The following is an 18,932-nucleotide window of genomic DNA, read 5'->3' as shown; positions in this document are numbered from 1 at the left end:
AGAGGAGAAGGGGGGAGAGAGAAGAGAGAGAGAGGTGTAGGGAAGGAGGAGAGAGAGAGGAGTAAGGAGGGAGAGAGAAGAGAGAGAGGAGAAGGGAGGGAGAGAGAAGAAAGAGAGTAGGGAAGGAAGAGAGAGAGAGAGGAGTAAGGAGAGAGAGGAGAAGGGAAGGAGGAGAGGCAGAAGGTGGAGGAGAGGCAGAGAGAGGAGTAGGGAAGGAGGAGAGGCAGAGAGAGGAGTAGGGAAGGAGGAGAGGCAGAGAGAGGAGTAGGGAAGGAGGAGAGGCAGAGAGAGGAGAAGGGAAGGAGGAGAGGCAGAGAGAGGAGAAGGGAAGGAGGAGAGGCAGAGAAAGGAGTAGGGAAGGAGGAGAGGCAGAGAAAGGAGTAGGGAAGGAGGAGAGGCAGAGAGAGGAGAAGGGAAGGAGGAGAGGCAGAGAGAGGGGAAGGGAAGGAGGAGAGGCAGAGAGAGGAGAAGGGAAGGAGGAGAGGCAGAGAAAGGAGTAGGGAAGGAGGAGAGGCAGAGAGAGGAGAAGGGAAGGAGGAGAGGCAGAGAAAGGAGTAGGGAAGGAGGAGAGGCAGAGAGAGGAGAAGGGAAGAAGGAGAGGCAGAGAAAGGAGGAGGGAAGGAGGAGAGGCAGAGAGAGGAGGAGGGAAGGAGGAGAGGCAGAGAGAGGAGGAGGGAAGGAGGAGAGGGAGGAGGAGGGAAGGAGGAGAGGCAGAGAGATGAGTAGGGAAGGAGGAGAGGCAGAGAGAGGAGGAGGGAAGGAGGAGAGGGAGAGAGAGGAGAAGGGAAGGAGGAGAGGCAGAGAGAGGAGAAGGGAAGGAGGAGGCAGAGAAAAGAGTAGGGAAGGAGGAGAGGCAGAGAGAGGAGAAGGGAAGGAGGAGAGGCAGAGAAAGGAGTAGGGAAGGAGGAGAGGCAGAGAGAGGAGAAGGGAAGAAGGAGAGGCAGAGAAAGGAGGAGGGAAGGAGGAGAGGCAGAGAAAGGAGGAGGGAAGGAGGAGAGGCAGAGAGAGGAGGAGGGAAGGAGGAGAGGCAGAGAGAGGAGGAGGGAAGGAGGAGAGGGAGGAGGAGGGAAGGAGGAGAGGCAGAGAGATGAGTAGGGAAGGAGGAGAGGCAGAGAGAGGAGGAGGGAAGGAGGAGAGGGAGGAGGAGAGGCAGAGAGAGGAGTAGGGAAGGAGGAGAGGCAGAGAGAGGAGTAGGGAAGGAGGAGAGGCAGAGAGAGGAGGAGGGAAGGAGGAGTAGGGAAGGAGGAGAGGGAGAGAGAGTAGGGAAGGAGGAGAGGCAGAGAGAGGAGGAGGGAAGGAGGAGAGGGAGGAGGAGGGAAGGAGGAGAGGCAGAGAATGAAGGAGGGAAGGAGGAGAGGCAGAGAGATGACAGTTATGGGGCTGGTATTTGCGTCACTAGATGCCATCAGGTTTAGAAGCAGCGGGACGCAGCCAGAAGGAAATGAATCAGGAAAACTGATGTGTGTTTATTGGGGTCGTGCTTATGTGACTGCCTGTGTAATTGCATGCACGGGCACTTGTCCATCAGCTTGTAATTTTACAAGGCAACATATATCTTTCCTCGACAGACAGCAGGGAAATTGGTATTGAGTGAGAGAGAGAGAAAGAGTTGCTAGTTGGCTTTAGTAGGAACAGTATTCTTCTGTATTCATAGAGACTCACTACTATACTAGAGTGGCCTTTGTCATAAACCAGGCATAGTCATAAACCAGGCATAGTCATTGCGCGTCGTGCGAGACGCATGCTTCTCTCTGCGACTTGATTGGTGGCTCGCGGTAATAATCTGAAATGACGTGTTTTGTTTTCCTCAGTCAGCTGAATGTGCCACTTAACTTCATAGAACCGTGTTCATGTAAATAACCTTTAGCGTCTTGGGACAAACAGAGAGATACAAGCGGGTTCTGGCGTTTCTTGAATTAGTTTTCATTCTAGGAATTACCAAGTATGAGCCCCATACCCTGAACGCTTAGACTCTGGAGCATATACCTGTGTTCTGTTTCCACGTACAACATAAGCTGTGCAGGACTCGGTAGGAGTGAGAAAGAGTGAGAAATCTGCACAGGATAAGATCGTTTGATGATCATCCCTGATGTTTTTCTCAACTTTTCAATACCTTTCTGATGCACATTTCAATCACTCCACAGCATACTTCCTTCAATCCACACATTAATATCTGGCAAATCTGGTGCAGTCCATGAGGAGGAGATGCACTGCAGTACTTAATGCAGCTGGTGGCCACACCAGATACTGACTGTTACTTTTGCTGTTGACACTCCCTTTGTTCAGGGACACATTATTCCATTATTCTGTTATTCACATGTCTGTGAAACTTGTTTAGTTTATGTCTCAGTTGTTGAATCTTATTTACACGTTAAGTTTGCTGAAAATAAACGCAGTTAACAGTGAGTTTAGTATATTAAATATCGTGTATGAATCTGTTTATTTCATGTTTTGGATCAATTTGACTGTGTGACCCCCCCACACAACCCCCCCACACAACCCCCCAACACAACCCCCCCACACAACCCCCCCACACAACCCACGTTGCGGCTCGCCCAGTGATTTTGTTTTACAAAAGTGTCTCTCTTGGAAATATTAGTGACATAAACCTTTATAACTCTAAAATGAACATTTCATTTAAAGATGGCTGTCCTGTAGTCATGTTGCCAGCGTGTCAATGGCCATTCTAGTACTCTGTTTACTTATGTGACAGTACCTGAGATTTGAAGTATGTCTCCTGTGGGGTAGACAGCAGGTCAGCGGAGGCGATATCCAGGTGCAGTAGGATCTGTCTGAATGAAGGTCTGTTCCTGGGCTTACTGCTCCTGGAGGCAGATACACACATATCTTTAAATAAAACTACAATGTACAACATCTACATCTTCTGATTACTTAAAATCCTCTTCTATTTGTTAAACATGTTCATGCCCTGTACCCCACCCCCTCTGTTACGCCCTGTACCCCACCCCCTCTGTTACGCCCTGTCCCCCACCCCCTCTGTTACGCCCTGTCCCCCACCCCCTCTGTTACGCCCTGTCCCCCACCCCCTCTGTTACGCCCTGTCCCCCACCCCCTCTTTTATTCCCTGTCCTCCACCCCCTCTTTTATGCCCTGTCCTCCACCCCCTCTGTTATGCCCTGCCCTCCCTCCCTCCCTCCCTCCCATCCCTCCCTCCCTCCCTCCCTCCCTCCCATCCCTCCCTCCCTCCCTCCCTCCCATCCCTCTGTCTCACCAGCACTGTCTCAGCAGTATCTTGAATCCGTCTGGGCAGCTCTCTGGGACAGGTAGGTTCAGGCTATTGTTTCCCACCCCCCAGATGATGGCTGAAGAGTCCACGTCTTTATACGGTACCTCTCCGGTCAACATCTCCCATAGCACCACACCAAACGACCTGCAGAGAGAAGGAGAGAGATCCCATGAGTCCATACTACTCTTTTAAATGAACACTTCAGTACATTAAAGATGGGTTTTTCAGGAGCCAGTGTGAAAAACAACATCAGCATTGTTTGCATTATAGCCTCTTCCATGTATCCTAATACCCTCGTGCTTACAATATTGTTTCCCATTTTATACAAAAATAAGGCTGTGTAGGCTACATGTTTGTGCGCTGTAAAAAGTGCCAGTCGGTCAGTGTGTGTTTATGTGTGTACTGGGCTCCCGTGGCTTTTAGCCTTAGTCTGCCCGGTGCCAGGGTGTGGCTCTTCCCCTGCCATCGGGTAGAGGATGGGGGATAAGGGAGGTCCCGTCCCAGGGGAGTAACTATGGAAAGGTTGTTGTTGATGACACCTTGGATCTGGATCACCACGGCAACTCTGGTGCGCACCAATAGTATCGTGGGGGAGGGAGAAAGCACCAATAGCATCATGTGGGAGGGAGGGAGCACCAATAGCATCATGTGGGAGGGAGAAAGCACCAATAGCTTTGTGTGGGAGGGAGAAAGCACCAATAGCTTTGTGTGGGAGGGAGAAATCACTAATAGCTTTGTGTGGGAGGGAGAACGCACCAATAATTTCATGTGGGAGGGAGAACGCACCAATAGCATCATGTCGGAGGGAGAAAGCACCAATAGCTTTGTGTGGGAGGAAGAAAGCACCAATAGTATCGTGTGGGAGGGAGAAAGCACCAATAGCATCATGTGGGAGGGAAAAAGCACCAATAGTATCAGGATGGAGGGAGAAAGCACCAATAGCATCATGTCGGAGGGAGAAAGCACCAATAGCTTTGTGTGGGAGGGAGAAAGCACCAATAGCTTTGTGTGGGAGGGAGGGAGAAAGCACCAATAGTATCGTGTGGGAGGGAAAAAGCACCAATAGTATCATGTGGGAGGGAGAAAGCACCAATAGCTTTGTGTGGGAGGGAGAAAGCACCAATAGCATCATGTGGGAGGGAAAAAGCACCAATACCATCATGTCGGAGGGAGAAAGCACCAATAGCTTTGTGTGGGAGGGAGAAAGCACCAATAGCATCATGTGGGAGGGAAAAAGCACCAATAGCATCAGGATGGAGGGAGAAAGCACCAATAGCATCAGGATGGAGGGAGAAAGCACCAATAGCATCATGTGGGTGGGAAAAAGCACCAATAGCATCAGGATGGAGGGAGAAAGCACCAATAGCATCAGGATGGAGGGAGAAAGCACCAATAGCATCATGTCGGAGGGAGAAAGGACCAATAGCATCATGTGGGAGGGAGAGAACACCAATAGCTTTGCATAGGAGGGAGACAGTAATGTTGTATTTATGTGATTATTTTTAGCTTCTGTCTCTGGCCACTTGTTTGTTATTGATGAGAATCTACAGAATGGGTAGTTTACCTCTACAGGCATATAATGTATTGCGTGTTCGAGTCAGTGGGGGCTGCTGAGGGGAGAACGGCTCTTAATAATGGCTGGAACAGAGCGAATGTAATGGCATCAAACCATTTGTTTGAAGTATTTGATACCATTCCGCCTATTCCACTCCAGCCATTACCACGAGCCCTTCCTCCCAAATTAAGTTGCCACCAACCTCCTGTGGTTAGAGTAGTTCCCTTAATAAATAGCTATTTGTTGCCTTTTTATACGATGAGTAATACTATGAGTGAAGCATGTAATGAGTAAGACGGTAAAAGGGAGAGAACCTTGCTGTCTCACTGTCACAGTCTTTGTCACAGTCTTTGTCACAGTCTTTGTCACAGTCTTTGTCACAGTCTTTGTCACAATGCCCTTTATGCAACGGTTTCCTTAGGAACACTCTCGTTAAATGGAGTTTGTACAAATGACTTCTCATTTTACCGTCTACAGTAGACCCAATGTACTTTTATATATAGCCAGATGTCTGGCCCAACTGTCAGAGCATGTTAAGGCAGACCAGACAGAACAAACAGCACACCTCAAATCATCTTTTCTCTCAGAATAGATAGCGATAAGGGCAGGAGATAATGTAGACCGGTAATGTAGAACCAGAGATAGATACAGATACATACTGTCTACATTCTCCTTTCAGTTCGCGTGTCAAACTCGAGCCTATTTGAACCGGCCCGTGGGTGGTTTTGGGGGGAAAACGACGTCAGTCTACATTTAAATGAGAAAACAAAAACATCAAAACTGTGTAGAAATGATCATGGACCTACATTTATATAGTTGAAAGCATTGATTGTAAGACCCTAAATTAGAGTGTTACTAAAATGTTCACAAAAACATCTGTTAAAATGTGTGGAAATCAGACTCTACCACCCGACTCTGGGAGAAATCACTCTCTCATCTTTCAGTCGTGTAGGATCAGTGTGAAATCAGACTCTACCACCCGACTCTGGGAGAAATCACTCTCTCATCTTTCAGTCGTGTAGGATCAGTGTGGAAATCAGACTCTACCACCTGACTCTGGGAGAAATCACTCTCTCATCTTTCAGTAGTGTAGGATCAGTGTGAAATCAGACTCTACCACCCGACTCTGGGAGAAATCACTCTCTCATCTTTCAGTAGTGTAGGATCAGTGTGAAATCAGACTCTACCACCCGACTCTGGGAGAAATCACTCTCTCATCTTTCAGTCGTGTAGGATCAGTGTGGAAATCAGACTCTACCATCTGACTCTGGGAGAAATCACTCTCTCATCTTTCAGTCGTGTAGGATCAGTGTGGAAATCAGACCCTCCCCATATCCAGTGTAGTGTGCTCTAGGCCCAGGGCCAGGACACAGGCTATAGAAAGGATATTTCAGCCTCTCCAGAGCACAAGAGCATCTGGCAAATCAATAATTGAATTAGCCAGCATTCCTCTCTTAGGAGGGAGGGAGGGAGTGAGGGAGGGAGGGAGATATGGATGGAGGGAGAAGGAAACAGAAAGAAATAAACAGAAAGGCAGGGTCGGCTCAAGGCACTCTGGATAAGAGCGGTCGCTAAAATGATAAATATTATACTTAAATGATTTGTAAAGATTTTTATTTTATTTAACCTTTATTTTAACAGGTCTCTTTTTCAGATGGGTTGATATCAAACTAAATAATGCTATAAAGCACGAAGGAAAATGTAAGAAGGTGTTTTCTCTTACCAGATGTCGACCTTCTCTGATACAGGTTCGTTCCTGATCACCTCTGGGGCCATCCAGGCCACCGTACCGGCGAACGACATCTTGGTACTCTTATCACTCATCTCCTTAGACGTCCCGAAGTCAGAGATTTTCACCGCATCATCATAGGTGATCAACATACTAGAGTAGAGTATACAGGCACAGTCAGGGGAAGGTACGGTAGCCACAGAGAGACAGTCATTGGAAGGTACAGTAGATACAGAGAGACAGTCAGGGGAAGGTACGGTAGATACAGAGAGACAGTCAGGGGAAGGTACAGTAGATACAGAGTGAAAGTCAGGGGAAGGTACGGTAGCCACAGAGAGACAGTCAGGGGAAGGTACGGTAGATACAGAGAGACAGTCAGGGGAAGGTACGGTAGATACAGAGAGACAGTCAGGGGAAGGTACGGTAGCCACAGAGAGACAGTCAGGGGAAGGTACGGTAGATACAGAGAGACAGTCAGGGGAAGGTACGGTAGCCACAGAGATAGACAGTCGGGGGAAGGTATGGTAGCCACAGGGAGACAGTCGGGGGAAGGTATGGTAGCCACAGGGAGACAGTCAGGGGAAGATACGAATAGCCACAGAGAGACAGTCAGGGGAAGGTACGGTAGTCACAGAGAGACAGTCAGAGGAAGGTACAGTAGCCACAGAGAGGACAGTCAGGGGAAGGTACTGTAGCCATAGAGATAGACAGTCAGGGGAAGGTACGGAAGCCACAGAGATAGACAGTCAGGGGAAGGTACTGTAGCCACAGAGAGACAGTCAGGGGAAGGTACGGTAGTCACAGAGAGACAGTCAGGGGAAGGTACGGTAGCCACAGAGAGACAGTCAGGGGAAGGTACGGTAGTCACAGAGAGACAGTCAGGGGAAGGTACGGTAGCCACAGAGAGACAGTCAGGGGAAGGTACAGTAGATACAGAGAGACAGTCAGGGGAAGGTACAGTAGATACAGAGAGACAGTCAGGGGAAGGTACGGTAGATACAGAGAGACAGTCAGGGGAAGGTACGGTAGTCACAGAGAGACAGTCAGGGCAAGGTACGGTAGTCACAGAGAGACAGTCAGGGGAAGGTACAGTAGATACAGAGAGACAGTCAGGGGAAGGTACGGTAGATACAGAGAGACAGTCAGGGGAAGGTACGGTAGTCACAGAGAGACAGTCAGGGGAAGGTACGGTAGCCACAGAGAGACAGTCAGGGGAAGGTACGGTAGTCACAGAGAGACAGTCAGGGGAAGGTACGGTAGCCACAGAGAGAGAGTCAGGGGAAGGTACGGTAGATACAGAGAGACAGTCAGGGGAAGGTACGGTAGATACAGAGAGACAGTCAGGGGAAGGTACAGTAGATACAGAGAGACAGTCAGGGGAAGGTACAGTAGATACAGAGAGACAGTCAGGGGAAGGTACGGTAGCCACAGAGAGACAGTCAGGGGAAGGTACGGTAGTCACAGAGAGACAGTCAGAGGAAGGTACAGTAGCCACAGAGAGACAGTCAGGGGAAGGTACTGTAGCCATAGAGATAGACAGTCAGGGGAAGGTACGGAAGCCACAGAGATAGACAGTCAGGGGAAGGTACTGTAGCCACAGAGAGACAGTCAGGGGAAGGTACGGTAGTCACAGAGAGACAGTCAGGGGAAGGTACGGTAGCCACAGAGAGACAGTCAGGGGAAGGTACGGTAGTCACAGAGAGACAGTCAGGGGAAGGTACGGTAGCCACAGAGAGACAGTCAGGGGAAGGTACAGTAGATACAGAGAGACAGTCAGGGGAAGGTACAGTAGATACAGAGAGACAGTCAGGGGAAGGTACGGTAGATACAGAGAGACAGTCAGGGGAAGGTACGGTAGTCACAGAGAGACAGTCAGGGCAAGGTACGGTAGTCACAGAGAGACAGTCAGGGGAAGGTACAGTAGATACAGAGAGACAGTCAGGGGAAGGTACGGTAGATACAGAGAGACAGTCAGGGGAAGGTACAGTAGATACAGAGAGACAGTCAGGGGAAGGTACAGTAGATACAGAGAGACAGTCAGGGGAAGGTACGGTAGCCACAGAGAGACAGTCAGGGGAAGGTACGGTAGTCACAGAGAGACAGTCAGAGGAAGGTACAGTAGCCACAGAGAGACAGTCAGGGGAAGGTACTGTAGCCATAGAGATAGACAGTCAGGGGAAGGTACGGAAGCCACAGAGATAGACAGTCAGGGGAAGGTACTGTAGCCACAGAGAGACAGTCAGGGGAAGGTACGGTAGTCACAGAGAGACAGTCAGGGGAAGGTACGGTAGCCACAGAGAGACAGTCAGGGGAAGGTACGGTAGTCACAGAGAGACAGTCAGGGGAAGGTACGGTAGCCACAGAGAGACAGTCAGGGGAAGGTACAGTAGATACAGAGAGACAGTCAGGGGAAGGTACAGTAGATACAGAGAGACAGTCAGGGGAAGGTACGGTAGATACAGAGAGACAGTCAGGGGAAGGTACGGTAGTCACAGAGAGACAGTCAGGGCAAGGTACGGTAGTCACAGAGAGACAGTCAGGGGAAGGTACAGTAGATACAGAGAGACAGTCAGGGGAAGGTACGGTAGATACAGAGAGACAGTCAGGGGAAGGTACGGTAGTCACAGAGAGACAGTCAGGGGAAGGTACGGTAGCCACAGAGAGACAGTCAGGGGAAGGTACGGTAGTCACAGAGAGACAGTCAGGGGAAGGTACGGTAGCCACAGAGAGACAGTCAGGGGAAGGTACGGTAGATACAGAGAGACAGTCAGGGGAAGGTACGGTAGATACAGAGAGACAGTCAAGGGAAGGTACAGTAGATACAGAGAGACAGTCAGGGGAAGGTACAGTAGATACAGAGAGACAGTCAGGGGAAGGTACGGTAGCCACAGAGAGACAGTCAGGGGAAGGTACGGTAGTCACAGAGAGACAGTCAGGGGAAGGTACGGTAGCCACAGAGAGACAGTCAGGGGAAGGTACGGTAGATACAGAGAGACAGTCAGGGGAAGGTACGGTAGATACAGAGAGACAGTCAGGGGAAGGTACAGTAGATACAGAGAGACAGTCAGGGGAAGGTACGGTAGCCACAGAGAGACACAACACAGTCCCTAGAACTATTCAAATGACTCAAACAAGAATATGATATTGAGGTCTGGTAACATCCCTAAAACATATCATATTCAATGTTTTCTACTTCCTGTACCACCATATGTTTGGCATGACAAGGAACACAACAGAGGTAATTGGCTCAAGCACATATAGATCTGCCACCAAGCTAAAGCATAGTTATCATGACTACTTACTTGGGCGACTTGAGGTCTCTGTGGATGATCTTGTGGAGGTGGAGGTAGTTCATGCCTCCAGCCATGCCCATGGCCCAGTCGATGAGCAGGGAGGGGGTGATGTTCCTACCCGCCCTCAGCACCTCATACAGCTGGCCCTGGGCACAGTACTCCCATTAGGATACAGTAACACGGGGCCTGGGTGCAGATACCCCTGAATGGAGGAGAGGAGAGAGGGAGGAGAGGGAAGAGCGAGGAGAGAAGGAAGGGAGGATTAGTAACACAGTTCTCCATTAGGATACAGTAACACGGGGCCTGGGTGCAGATACCCCTGAATGGAGGAGAGGAGAGAGGGAGGAGAGGGAAGAGCGAGGAGAGAAGGAAGGGAGGATTAGTAACACAGTTCTCCATTAGGATACAGTAACACGGGGCCTGGGTGCAGATACCCCTGAATGGAGGAGAGGAGAGAGGGAGGAGAGGGAAGAGCGAGGAGAGAAGGAAGGGAGGATTAGTAACACAGTTCTCCATTAGGATACAGTAACACGGGGCCTGGGTGCAGATACCCCTGAATGGAGGAGAGGAGAGAGGGAGGAGAGGGAAGAGCGAGGAGAGAAGGAAGGGAGGATTAGTAACACAGTTCTCCATTAAGGTAATATAAATAGCACGGGCCTGGGTATATTCTATTGTATTCTACTGTACAGTATTCTATTGTATTCTACTGTACTGTCTTCTACTGTATTATACTTTACTGTACAGTATTCTATTGTATTCTACTGTACTGTCTTCTACTGTATTATACTCTACTGTACAGTATTCTATTGTATTCTACTGTACTGTCTTCTACTATATTATACTCTACTGTACAGTATTCTATTGTATTCTACTGTACTGTCTTCTACTATATTATACTTCACTGTACAGTATTCTACTGTATTGTATTCTACTGTACTGTCTTCTACTATATTATACTTTACTGTACAGTATTCTATTGTATTCTACTGTACTGTCTTCTACTGTATTATACTTTACTGTACAGTATTCTACTGTATTGTCTTCTACTATATTATACTTTACTGTACAGTATTCTATTGTATTCTACTGTACTGTCTTCTACTATATTATACTTTACTGTACAGTATTCTATTGTATTCTACTGTACTGTCTTCTACTATATTATACTTTACTGTACAGTATTCTATTGTATTCTACTGTACTGTCTTCTACTATATTATACTTTACTGTACAGTATTCTACTGTATTGTATTCTACTGTACTGTCTTCTACTATATTATACTTCACTGTACAGTATTCTACTGTATTGTATTCTACTGTACTGTCTTCTACTATATTATACTTTACTGTACAGTATTCTACTGTATTGTATTCTACTGTACTGTATTCTACTTTACTGTACAGTATTCTACTGTACTGTATTCTACTTTACTGTACAGTATTCTACTGTACTGTATTCTACTTTACTGTATGGTATTCTACTGTACTGTATTCTACTTTACTGTACAGTATTCTACTGTACTGTATTCTACTTTACTGTATGGTATTCTACTGTACTGTATTCTACTTTACTGTACGGTATTCTACTGTACTGTATTCTACTGTACTGTACAGTATTCTACTGTACTGTATTCTACTTTACTGTACAGTATTCTACTGTATTGTATTCTACTTTACTGTACAGTATTCTACTGTACTGTATTCTACTTTACTGTACGGTATTCTACTGTACTGTATTCTACTTTACTGTACAGTATTCTACTGTATTGTATTCTACTGTACTGTATTCTACTTTACTGTACAGTATTCTACTGTATTGTATTCTACTGTACTGTATTCTACTTTACTGTACAGTATTCTACTGTATTGTATTCTACTGTACTGTCTTCTACTATATTATACTTCACTGTACAGTATTCTACTGTATTGTATTCTACTGTACTGTATTCTACTTTACTGTACAGTATTCTACTGTACTGTATTCTACTTTACTGTACAGTATTCTACTGTACTGTATTCTACTTTACTGTACAGTATTCTACTGTACTGTATTCTACTTTACTGTACGGTATTCTACTGTACTGTATTCTACTTTACTGTATGGTATTCTACTGTACTGTATTCTACTTTACTGTACGGTATTCTACTGTACTGTATTCTACTGTACTGTACGGTATTCTACTGTACTGTATTCTACTTTACTGTACGGTATTCTACTGTACTGTATTCTACTTTACTGTACGGTATTCTACTGTACTGTATTCTTCTGTATTATACTGTACATTACTGTATTCTACTGTATTATACTCTACTGTACTGTATTCTACTGTATTATACTCTACTGTACTGTATTCTACTGTATTATACTCTACTGTACTGCATTTTACTGTATTCTAATGTGATGTATTCTAATGTATTGTACTTTATTATACTCTACTGGACTATATTCAACTGTATTCTACTGTACTGTAATCTACTGTATTATACTCTACTGTACTGTATTCTACTGTATTATACTCTACTGTACTGCATTTTACTGTATTCTAATGTGATGTATTCTAATGTATTGTACTTTATTATACTCTACTGGACTATATTCAACTGTATTCTACTGTACTGTAATCTACTGTATTATACTCTACTGTACTGTATTCTACTGTATTATACTCTACTGTACTGCATTCTACTGTACTGTAATCTACTGTATTATACTCTACTGTACTGTATTCTACTGTATTATACTCTACTGTACTGTATTCTACTGTATTCTACTGTACTGTATTCTACTGTATTATACTCTACTGTACTGTATTCTACTGTATTATACTCTACTGTACTGCATTTTACTGTATTATACTCTACTGTACTGTATTCTACTGTATTATACTCTACTGTACTGCATTTTACTGTATTCTAATGTGATGTATTCTAATGTATTGTACTTTATTATACTCTACTGGACTATATTCAACTGTATTCTACTGTACTGTAATCTACTGTATTATACTCTACTGTACTGTAGTCTACTGTATTCTACTGTACTGTATTCTACTGTATTATACTCTACTGTACTGTATTCTACTGTACTATACTGTGCGGTATTCTACTGTATTCTACTGTACTGTATTCTACTGTATTCTACATTGGATATTACATTTCATTTAGCAGACGCTCTTATCCAGAACGACTTACAGTTAGTACTCTACTGTACTGTATTCTACTGTACTGTATTCTACTGTATTATACTCTACTGTACTGTATTCTACTGTATTATACTCTATTGTACTGCATTTTACTGTATTCTAATGTGATGTATTCTAATGTATTGTACTTTATTATACTCTACTGGACTATATTCAACTGTATTCTACTGTACTGTAATCTACTGTATTATACTCTACTGTACTGTATTCTACTGTATTCTACTGTACTGTAATCTACTGTATTATACTCTACTGTACTGTATTCTACTGTATTCTACTGTACTGTATTCTACTGTATTATACTCTACTGTACTGTATTCTACTGTATTGTACTCTACTGTACTGTATTCTACTGTATTATACTCTACTGTACTGTATTCTACTGTACTGTATTCTACTGTATTGTACTCTACTGTACTGTATTCTACTGTATTATACTCTACTGTACTGTATTCTACTGTACTGTAGTCTACTGTATTCTACTGTACTGTATTCTACTGTATTCTACTGTACTGTATTTTACAGTATTAGACTGTACTGTATTCTACTGTACTGTTTTCTACTGTATTCTACAGTATTGTACTCTACTGTACTGTAGTCTACTGTGTTCTACTGTACTGTATTTTACAGTATTAGACTGTACTATATTCTACTGTACTGTATTCTTACTTGAAGGTGATGATGTTGGGGTGTTTGAGTTTTCTCAGATGTCTGATGTCTGTCTCCTTGATGTCTCGAACCTTCTTCACAGCTACTTCCTGTCCGTGGAGTTTACCCAGGAAGACGGCCCCCTGGGCCCCACTCCCTACCCACTGCAGCTCAGAGATGTCCTCAAACGGCACTTCCCAGAGCTCTGGAGAGGAGGGAGGGAGGGAGGGAGAGAGGGGGGGGGGAGGGAGAGAGGGGGGGGGGAGAGAGAGAGAGAGAGAGGGGGGGGGGGAGAGAGAGAGAGGGAGGGAGAGGGAGAGAGAGAGAGGGGAGAGAGAGAGAGAGAGAGAGAGAGAGAGAGAGAGAGAGAGAGAGAGAGACAGAGAGAGAGAGAGACAGAGGGAGAGAGAGAGAGAACAAAAAGAGGGAGAGAGAGAGTGAGACAGAGAGAGAGAGGGAGAGAGAGGGAGAGAGAGAGAGAGAACAAAAAGAGGGAGAGAGAGAGAGAACAAAAAGAGAGAGATCAGTGACATACAGTACTGGTAGACAAAAAGTGTCCAAACATCCAGTTTAAGAGGGAATGAGTGAGTCAATACTTTGAGAATGACAGTTACAACTCAACCAAAATACAAAACGCAAAACATTGGTCCCATGTTTCATGAGCTGAAATAAAAGTTCCCAGAAATGTTCCATACACATAAAAGCTTATTTCTCTTCAAAAATGTGGTGCGCAAATTTGTTTACATCCTCGTTAGTAAGCATTTCTCCATTGCCAAGATAATCCCACCGCCTGACAGATGTGGCATATCAAGAAGCTAATTAAACAGCATGATTACAGGTGCACCTTGTGCCGGGGACAATAAAAGGCCCTTCTAAAATGTGCAGTTTTGTCACACAACACAATGCCACAGATGTCTCAAGTTTTGAGGGTGCAGTGCACTGGCATGCTGACTGCAGGAATGTCCAGCAGAGCTGTTGCCAGGAAATTGAATGTTCATTTCTCTACCATAAGTCGCCTCCAAAGTCGTTTTTTGAGAATTTGGCAGTACATCCAAAAGGCCTCACATCCGCAGACCACGTGTAACTACGCCAGCCCAGGACCTCCACATCTGGCTTCTTCACCTGCGGGATCGTCTGAGGAGGGTGAGGGGGTGTGCTGAGGAGAATTTCTGTCTATAATAAAGCTATTTTGTGGGGGGAAAACTCATTCAGATTTTCTGGGCCTGGCTCAGAAAATGGCCACCGATATGCCCTCCCAGGCCCACCCATATGCCCTCCCAGGCCCACCCATATGCCCTCCCAGGCCCACCCATATGCCCTCCCAGGCCACCCATGGCTACACCCCTGCCCAGTCATGTGAAAGCCATAGATTAGAGCCTAATGAATTTATTTAAATTGACTGATTTCATTCTATGTTACGTTTATATTTTTGTTCAGTATAAAAAACTAATATTTCCGATATTGCTAAATCTAGGATAGACATTCCTTGACATACAGTATCCATCTTCCTTTAAATTATCGATATAGTTTCAGTATAAGCCATGCACGAAAGAAAGACAATTACAAACAACAGAATATAAAAATCGTACTTCGTATGAAAACCATTTGGTAATCATTTATAGACTCCTAAAAGACTAATCAATCAACACAGATCATTAATCATTCATGGTCGTCTTGGCTAATTTGACAAATGTATCTGAAAATTCCCCCGGTGCAGGAATGGACTAAAGCAGTGAATTCTACATCCTGTCTCCCCTCACCAGGCAGACTTCACATCCCCGACCCCATCACCCCCCCTTCCCCTTTCCCACTCCATATCCCTCCCCCCTTCACCCCCCTTCCCACTCCATATCCCTCCCCCCTTCACCCCCCTTCCCACTCCATATCCCACCCCCCATCACCCCCCCTTCCCCTTTCCCACTCCATATCCCTCCCCCCTTCACCCCCCTTCCCACTCCATATCCCTCCCCCCTTCACCCCCCTCCCACTCCATATCCCACCCCCCATCACCCCCCTTCCCCCTTCTCACTCCATATCCAGACCCCATCAACCCCCTTCTCACTCCATATCCCTCCCCCTATCACCCCCCCCACTACCCATCCCCAACACACGCCTCCCCCTCCTCTGCTACCTTTCTATATTAGCCTCCCAAATCCCCCTCTTCCCTCACCCCCTCTCCTCCCCCTCTCCTCCTCCTCCTCTCCTCCTCTCATCCCTATTCTCCCGTTCCCTCTCTCCTCCTCCTCCTCTCCTCCTCTCATCCCTATTCTCCCGTTCCCTCTCTCCTCCTCCTCTCCTCCTCTCATCCCTATTCTCCCGTTCCCTCTCTCCTCCTCCTCCTCTCCTCCTCTCCTCCCTATTCTCCCGTTCCCTCTCTCCTCCTCCTCTCCTCCTCCTCCCCCTCTCCTCCTCCCTCTCTCCACACCCCTCCAGAGTACAGGAGTCTTGTTACAGTCCCTTTGCCACAATGGCACTAAGCAGGATTTAGAGTGGAAAGCGTATTACCAAGAAGATTACCATTTTCTGTCTGTGTGACAGTGTGTGTGTGTGTGTGTTTGTGGGCTTGTGGGTGAGGTGAGGTGAGGTTCAAGTGTATTCACACACTCCAGGTGTACTGGGCGGTGTGTACTAGGCAGTGTGTACTAGGCAGTGTGTACTAGGCCGTGTACACTAGGCAGTGTGCACTAGGCAGTGTGTACTAGGCAGTGTGTACTAGGCAGTGTGTACTAGGCAGTGTGCACTAGGCAGTGTGTACTAGGCAGTGTGTACTAGGCAGTGTGTACTAGGCAGTGTGTACTAGGCAGTGTGTACGGTGTGGTATGTTAGGGTACATAATGCACTGCTTTAGACCAGAGCCCTATGGCACCCTATTCCCTACATAGTGCACTGCTTTTGACCAGAGCCCTATGGCTCCCTATTCCCTACATAGTGCACTACTTTAGACCAGGGACCATAGAGGTAATAAGGTGTAATTTGGGACTTACCCTCTGTCTGCAGCTTTACAATGTTCCACCTTAACAAAACAGCCCTTCCCTGGCACAAAGAGGCTTTATTATAGTCACATCTACTGTTCTTGTTCTCTTCTAGATTCAGAAGGAGAACATTCTGTACTGAGTGCAAGATATGGGGAGAGAGGGAGAGTGAGAGAGAGCGAGAGAGAGAGAGAGCGAGAGAGGGAGAGTGAGAGAGAAGGGCATTCTATGCCATCAAAAGAAACATAAATTTCAACATACCAACTAGGATCTGGCTAAAAATACTTGAATCAGTCATAGAGCCCATTGCCCTTTATGGTTGTGAGGTCTGGGGTCCGCTCACCAACCAAGACTTCACAAAATGGGACAAACACCAAATTGAGACTCTGCACGCAGAATTCTGCAAAAATATCCTCCGTGTACAACGTAGAACACCAAATAATGCATGCAGAGCAGAATTAGGCCGATACCCACTAATTATCAAAATCCAGAAAAGAGCTGTTAAATTCTACAACCACCTAAAAGGAAGTGATTCACAAACCTTCCATAACAAAGCCATCACCTACAGAGAGATGAACCTGGAGAAGAGTCCCCTAAGCAAGCTGGTCCTGGGGCTCTGTTCACAAACACACACTACAGAGCCCCAGGACAGCAGCACAATTAGACCCAACCAAATCATGAGAAAACAAAAAGATAATTACTTAACACATTGGAAAGAATTAACTGAAAAAACTGAGCAAACTAGAATGCTATTTGGCCCTACACAGAGAGTACACAGCGGCACAATACCTGACCACTGTGACTGACCCAAAATTAAGGAAAGCCTTGACTATGTACAGACTCAGTGAGCATAGCCTTGCTATTGAGAAAGGCCGCCGTAGGCAGACTTGGCTCTCAAGAGAAGACAGGCTATGTGCTCACTGCCCACAAAATGAGGTGGAAACTGAGCTGCACTTCCTAACCTCCTGCCCAATGTATGACCATATTAGAGAGACATATTTCCCTCAGATTACACAGATCCACAAAGAATTCGAAAACAAATCCAATTTTGAAAAACTCCCATATCTACTGGGTGAAATTCCACAGTGTGCCATCACAGCAGCAAGATTTGTGACCTGTTGCCACGAGAAAAGGGCAACCAGTGAAGAACAAACACCATTGTAAATACAACCCATATTTATGCTTATTTATTTTATCTTGTGTCCTTTAGCCATTTGTACATTGTTAGAACACTGTATATATATATAATATGACATTTGTAATGTCTTTATTGTTTTGAAACTTCTGTATGTGTAATGTTTACTGTTCATTTTTGTTGTTTTTCACTTTATATATTCACTTTGTATGTTGTCTACCTCACTTGCTTTGGTAATGTTAACACATGTTTCCCATGCCAATAAAGCCCTTGAATTGAATTGAATTGAGAGAGCGTACTCCATAAAAGCTATATGAGATATGAGAGAGTGTTTGGGCTATATGAGATATGAGAGAGTGTTTGGGCTGTATGAGAAATTTGTGTGCGTTTGTATGTGTGCATTCACGAATGTATATGTGCGTATGTCTATGTCAGATAGTGTGTGTGTGTGTGTGTGTGTGTGTGTGTGTGTGTGTGTGTGTAAGAGAGAGAGAGAGAGAGAGAGAAGATTGGCGTACTCCATAAAAGCTTCAGAGGGACATTTTTCCTTTTAATTTCCCCATTCCATTGCTCAGCCTCATCTATCTATCTATCTATCTATCTATCTATCTATCTATCTATCTATCTATCTATCTATCTATCTATCTATCTATCTATCTATCTATCTATCTATCTATCTATCTATCTATCTATCTATCTATCTATCTATCTATCTATCTATCTATCTATCTATCTATCTATCTATCTATCTATCTATCTATCTATCTATCTACTACCTACCTACCTACCTACCTACCTACCTACCTACCTACCTACCTACCTACCTACCTACCTACCTACCTACCTACCTACCTACCTACCTACCTACCTACCTACCTACCTACCTACCTACCTACCTACCTACCTACCTACCTACCTACCTACCTACCTACCTACCTACCTGTCTGTCTGTCTGTCTGTCTGTCTGTCTGTCTGTCTGTCTGTCTGTCTGTCTGTCTGTCTGTCTGTCTGTCTGTCTGTCTGTCTGTCTGTCTGTCTGTCTGTCTGTCTGTCTGTCTGTCTGTCTGTCTGTCTGTCTGTCTGTCTGTCTGTCTGTCTGTCTGTCTGTCTGTCTGTCTGTCTGTCTGTCTGTCTGTCTGTCTGTCTGTCT

At 45.5% G+C, this 18,932-nt stretch overlaps 1 protein-coding gene across 1 annotated transcript in view; it reads right to left on the bottom strand.

Moving 5' to 3' along the window:
- Positions 1-18,932, bottom strand: part of LOC109880531 (mitogen-activated protein kinase kinase kinase 12) — a 56,375-nt gene that overhangs the window by 20,954 nt on the left and 16,489 nt on the right. The window contains exons 3-8 of the mRNA XM_031822803.1: positions 13,697-13,880; positions 10,329-10,377; positions 9,834-9,982; positions 6,526-6,684; positions 3,233-3,391; positions 2,717-2,825 (exon numbers count right to left, since the gene is read on the bottom strand). Coding sequence (XP_031678663.1) covers positions 2,717-2,825; positions 3,233-3,391; positions 6,526-6,684; positions 9,834-9,982; positions 10,329-10,377; positions 13,697-13,880 — 809 coding nt within the window. The remainder of the gene's footprint in view (positions 1-2,716; positions 2,826-3,232; positions 3,392-6,525; positions 6,685-9,833; positions 9,983-10,328; positions 10,378-13,696; positions 13,881-18,932) is intronic.

Source organism: Oncorhynchus kisutch, linkage group LG1, assembly GCF_002021735.2.
Source record: "Oncorhynchus kisutch isolate 150728-3 linkage group LG1, Okis_V2, whole genome shotgun sequence".
In the NCBI taxonomy this organism is placed as follows: Eukaryota; Metazoa; Chordata; class Actinopteri; order Salmoniformes; family Salmonidae; genus Oncorhynchus; species Oncorhynchus kisutch.
Note: the sequence above shows the minus strand (reverse complement) of the source record. Positions and strands in the feature narration are given on the sequence as shown.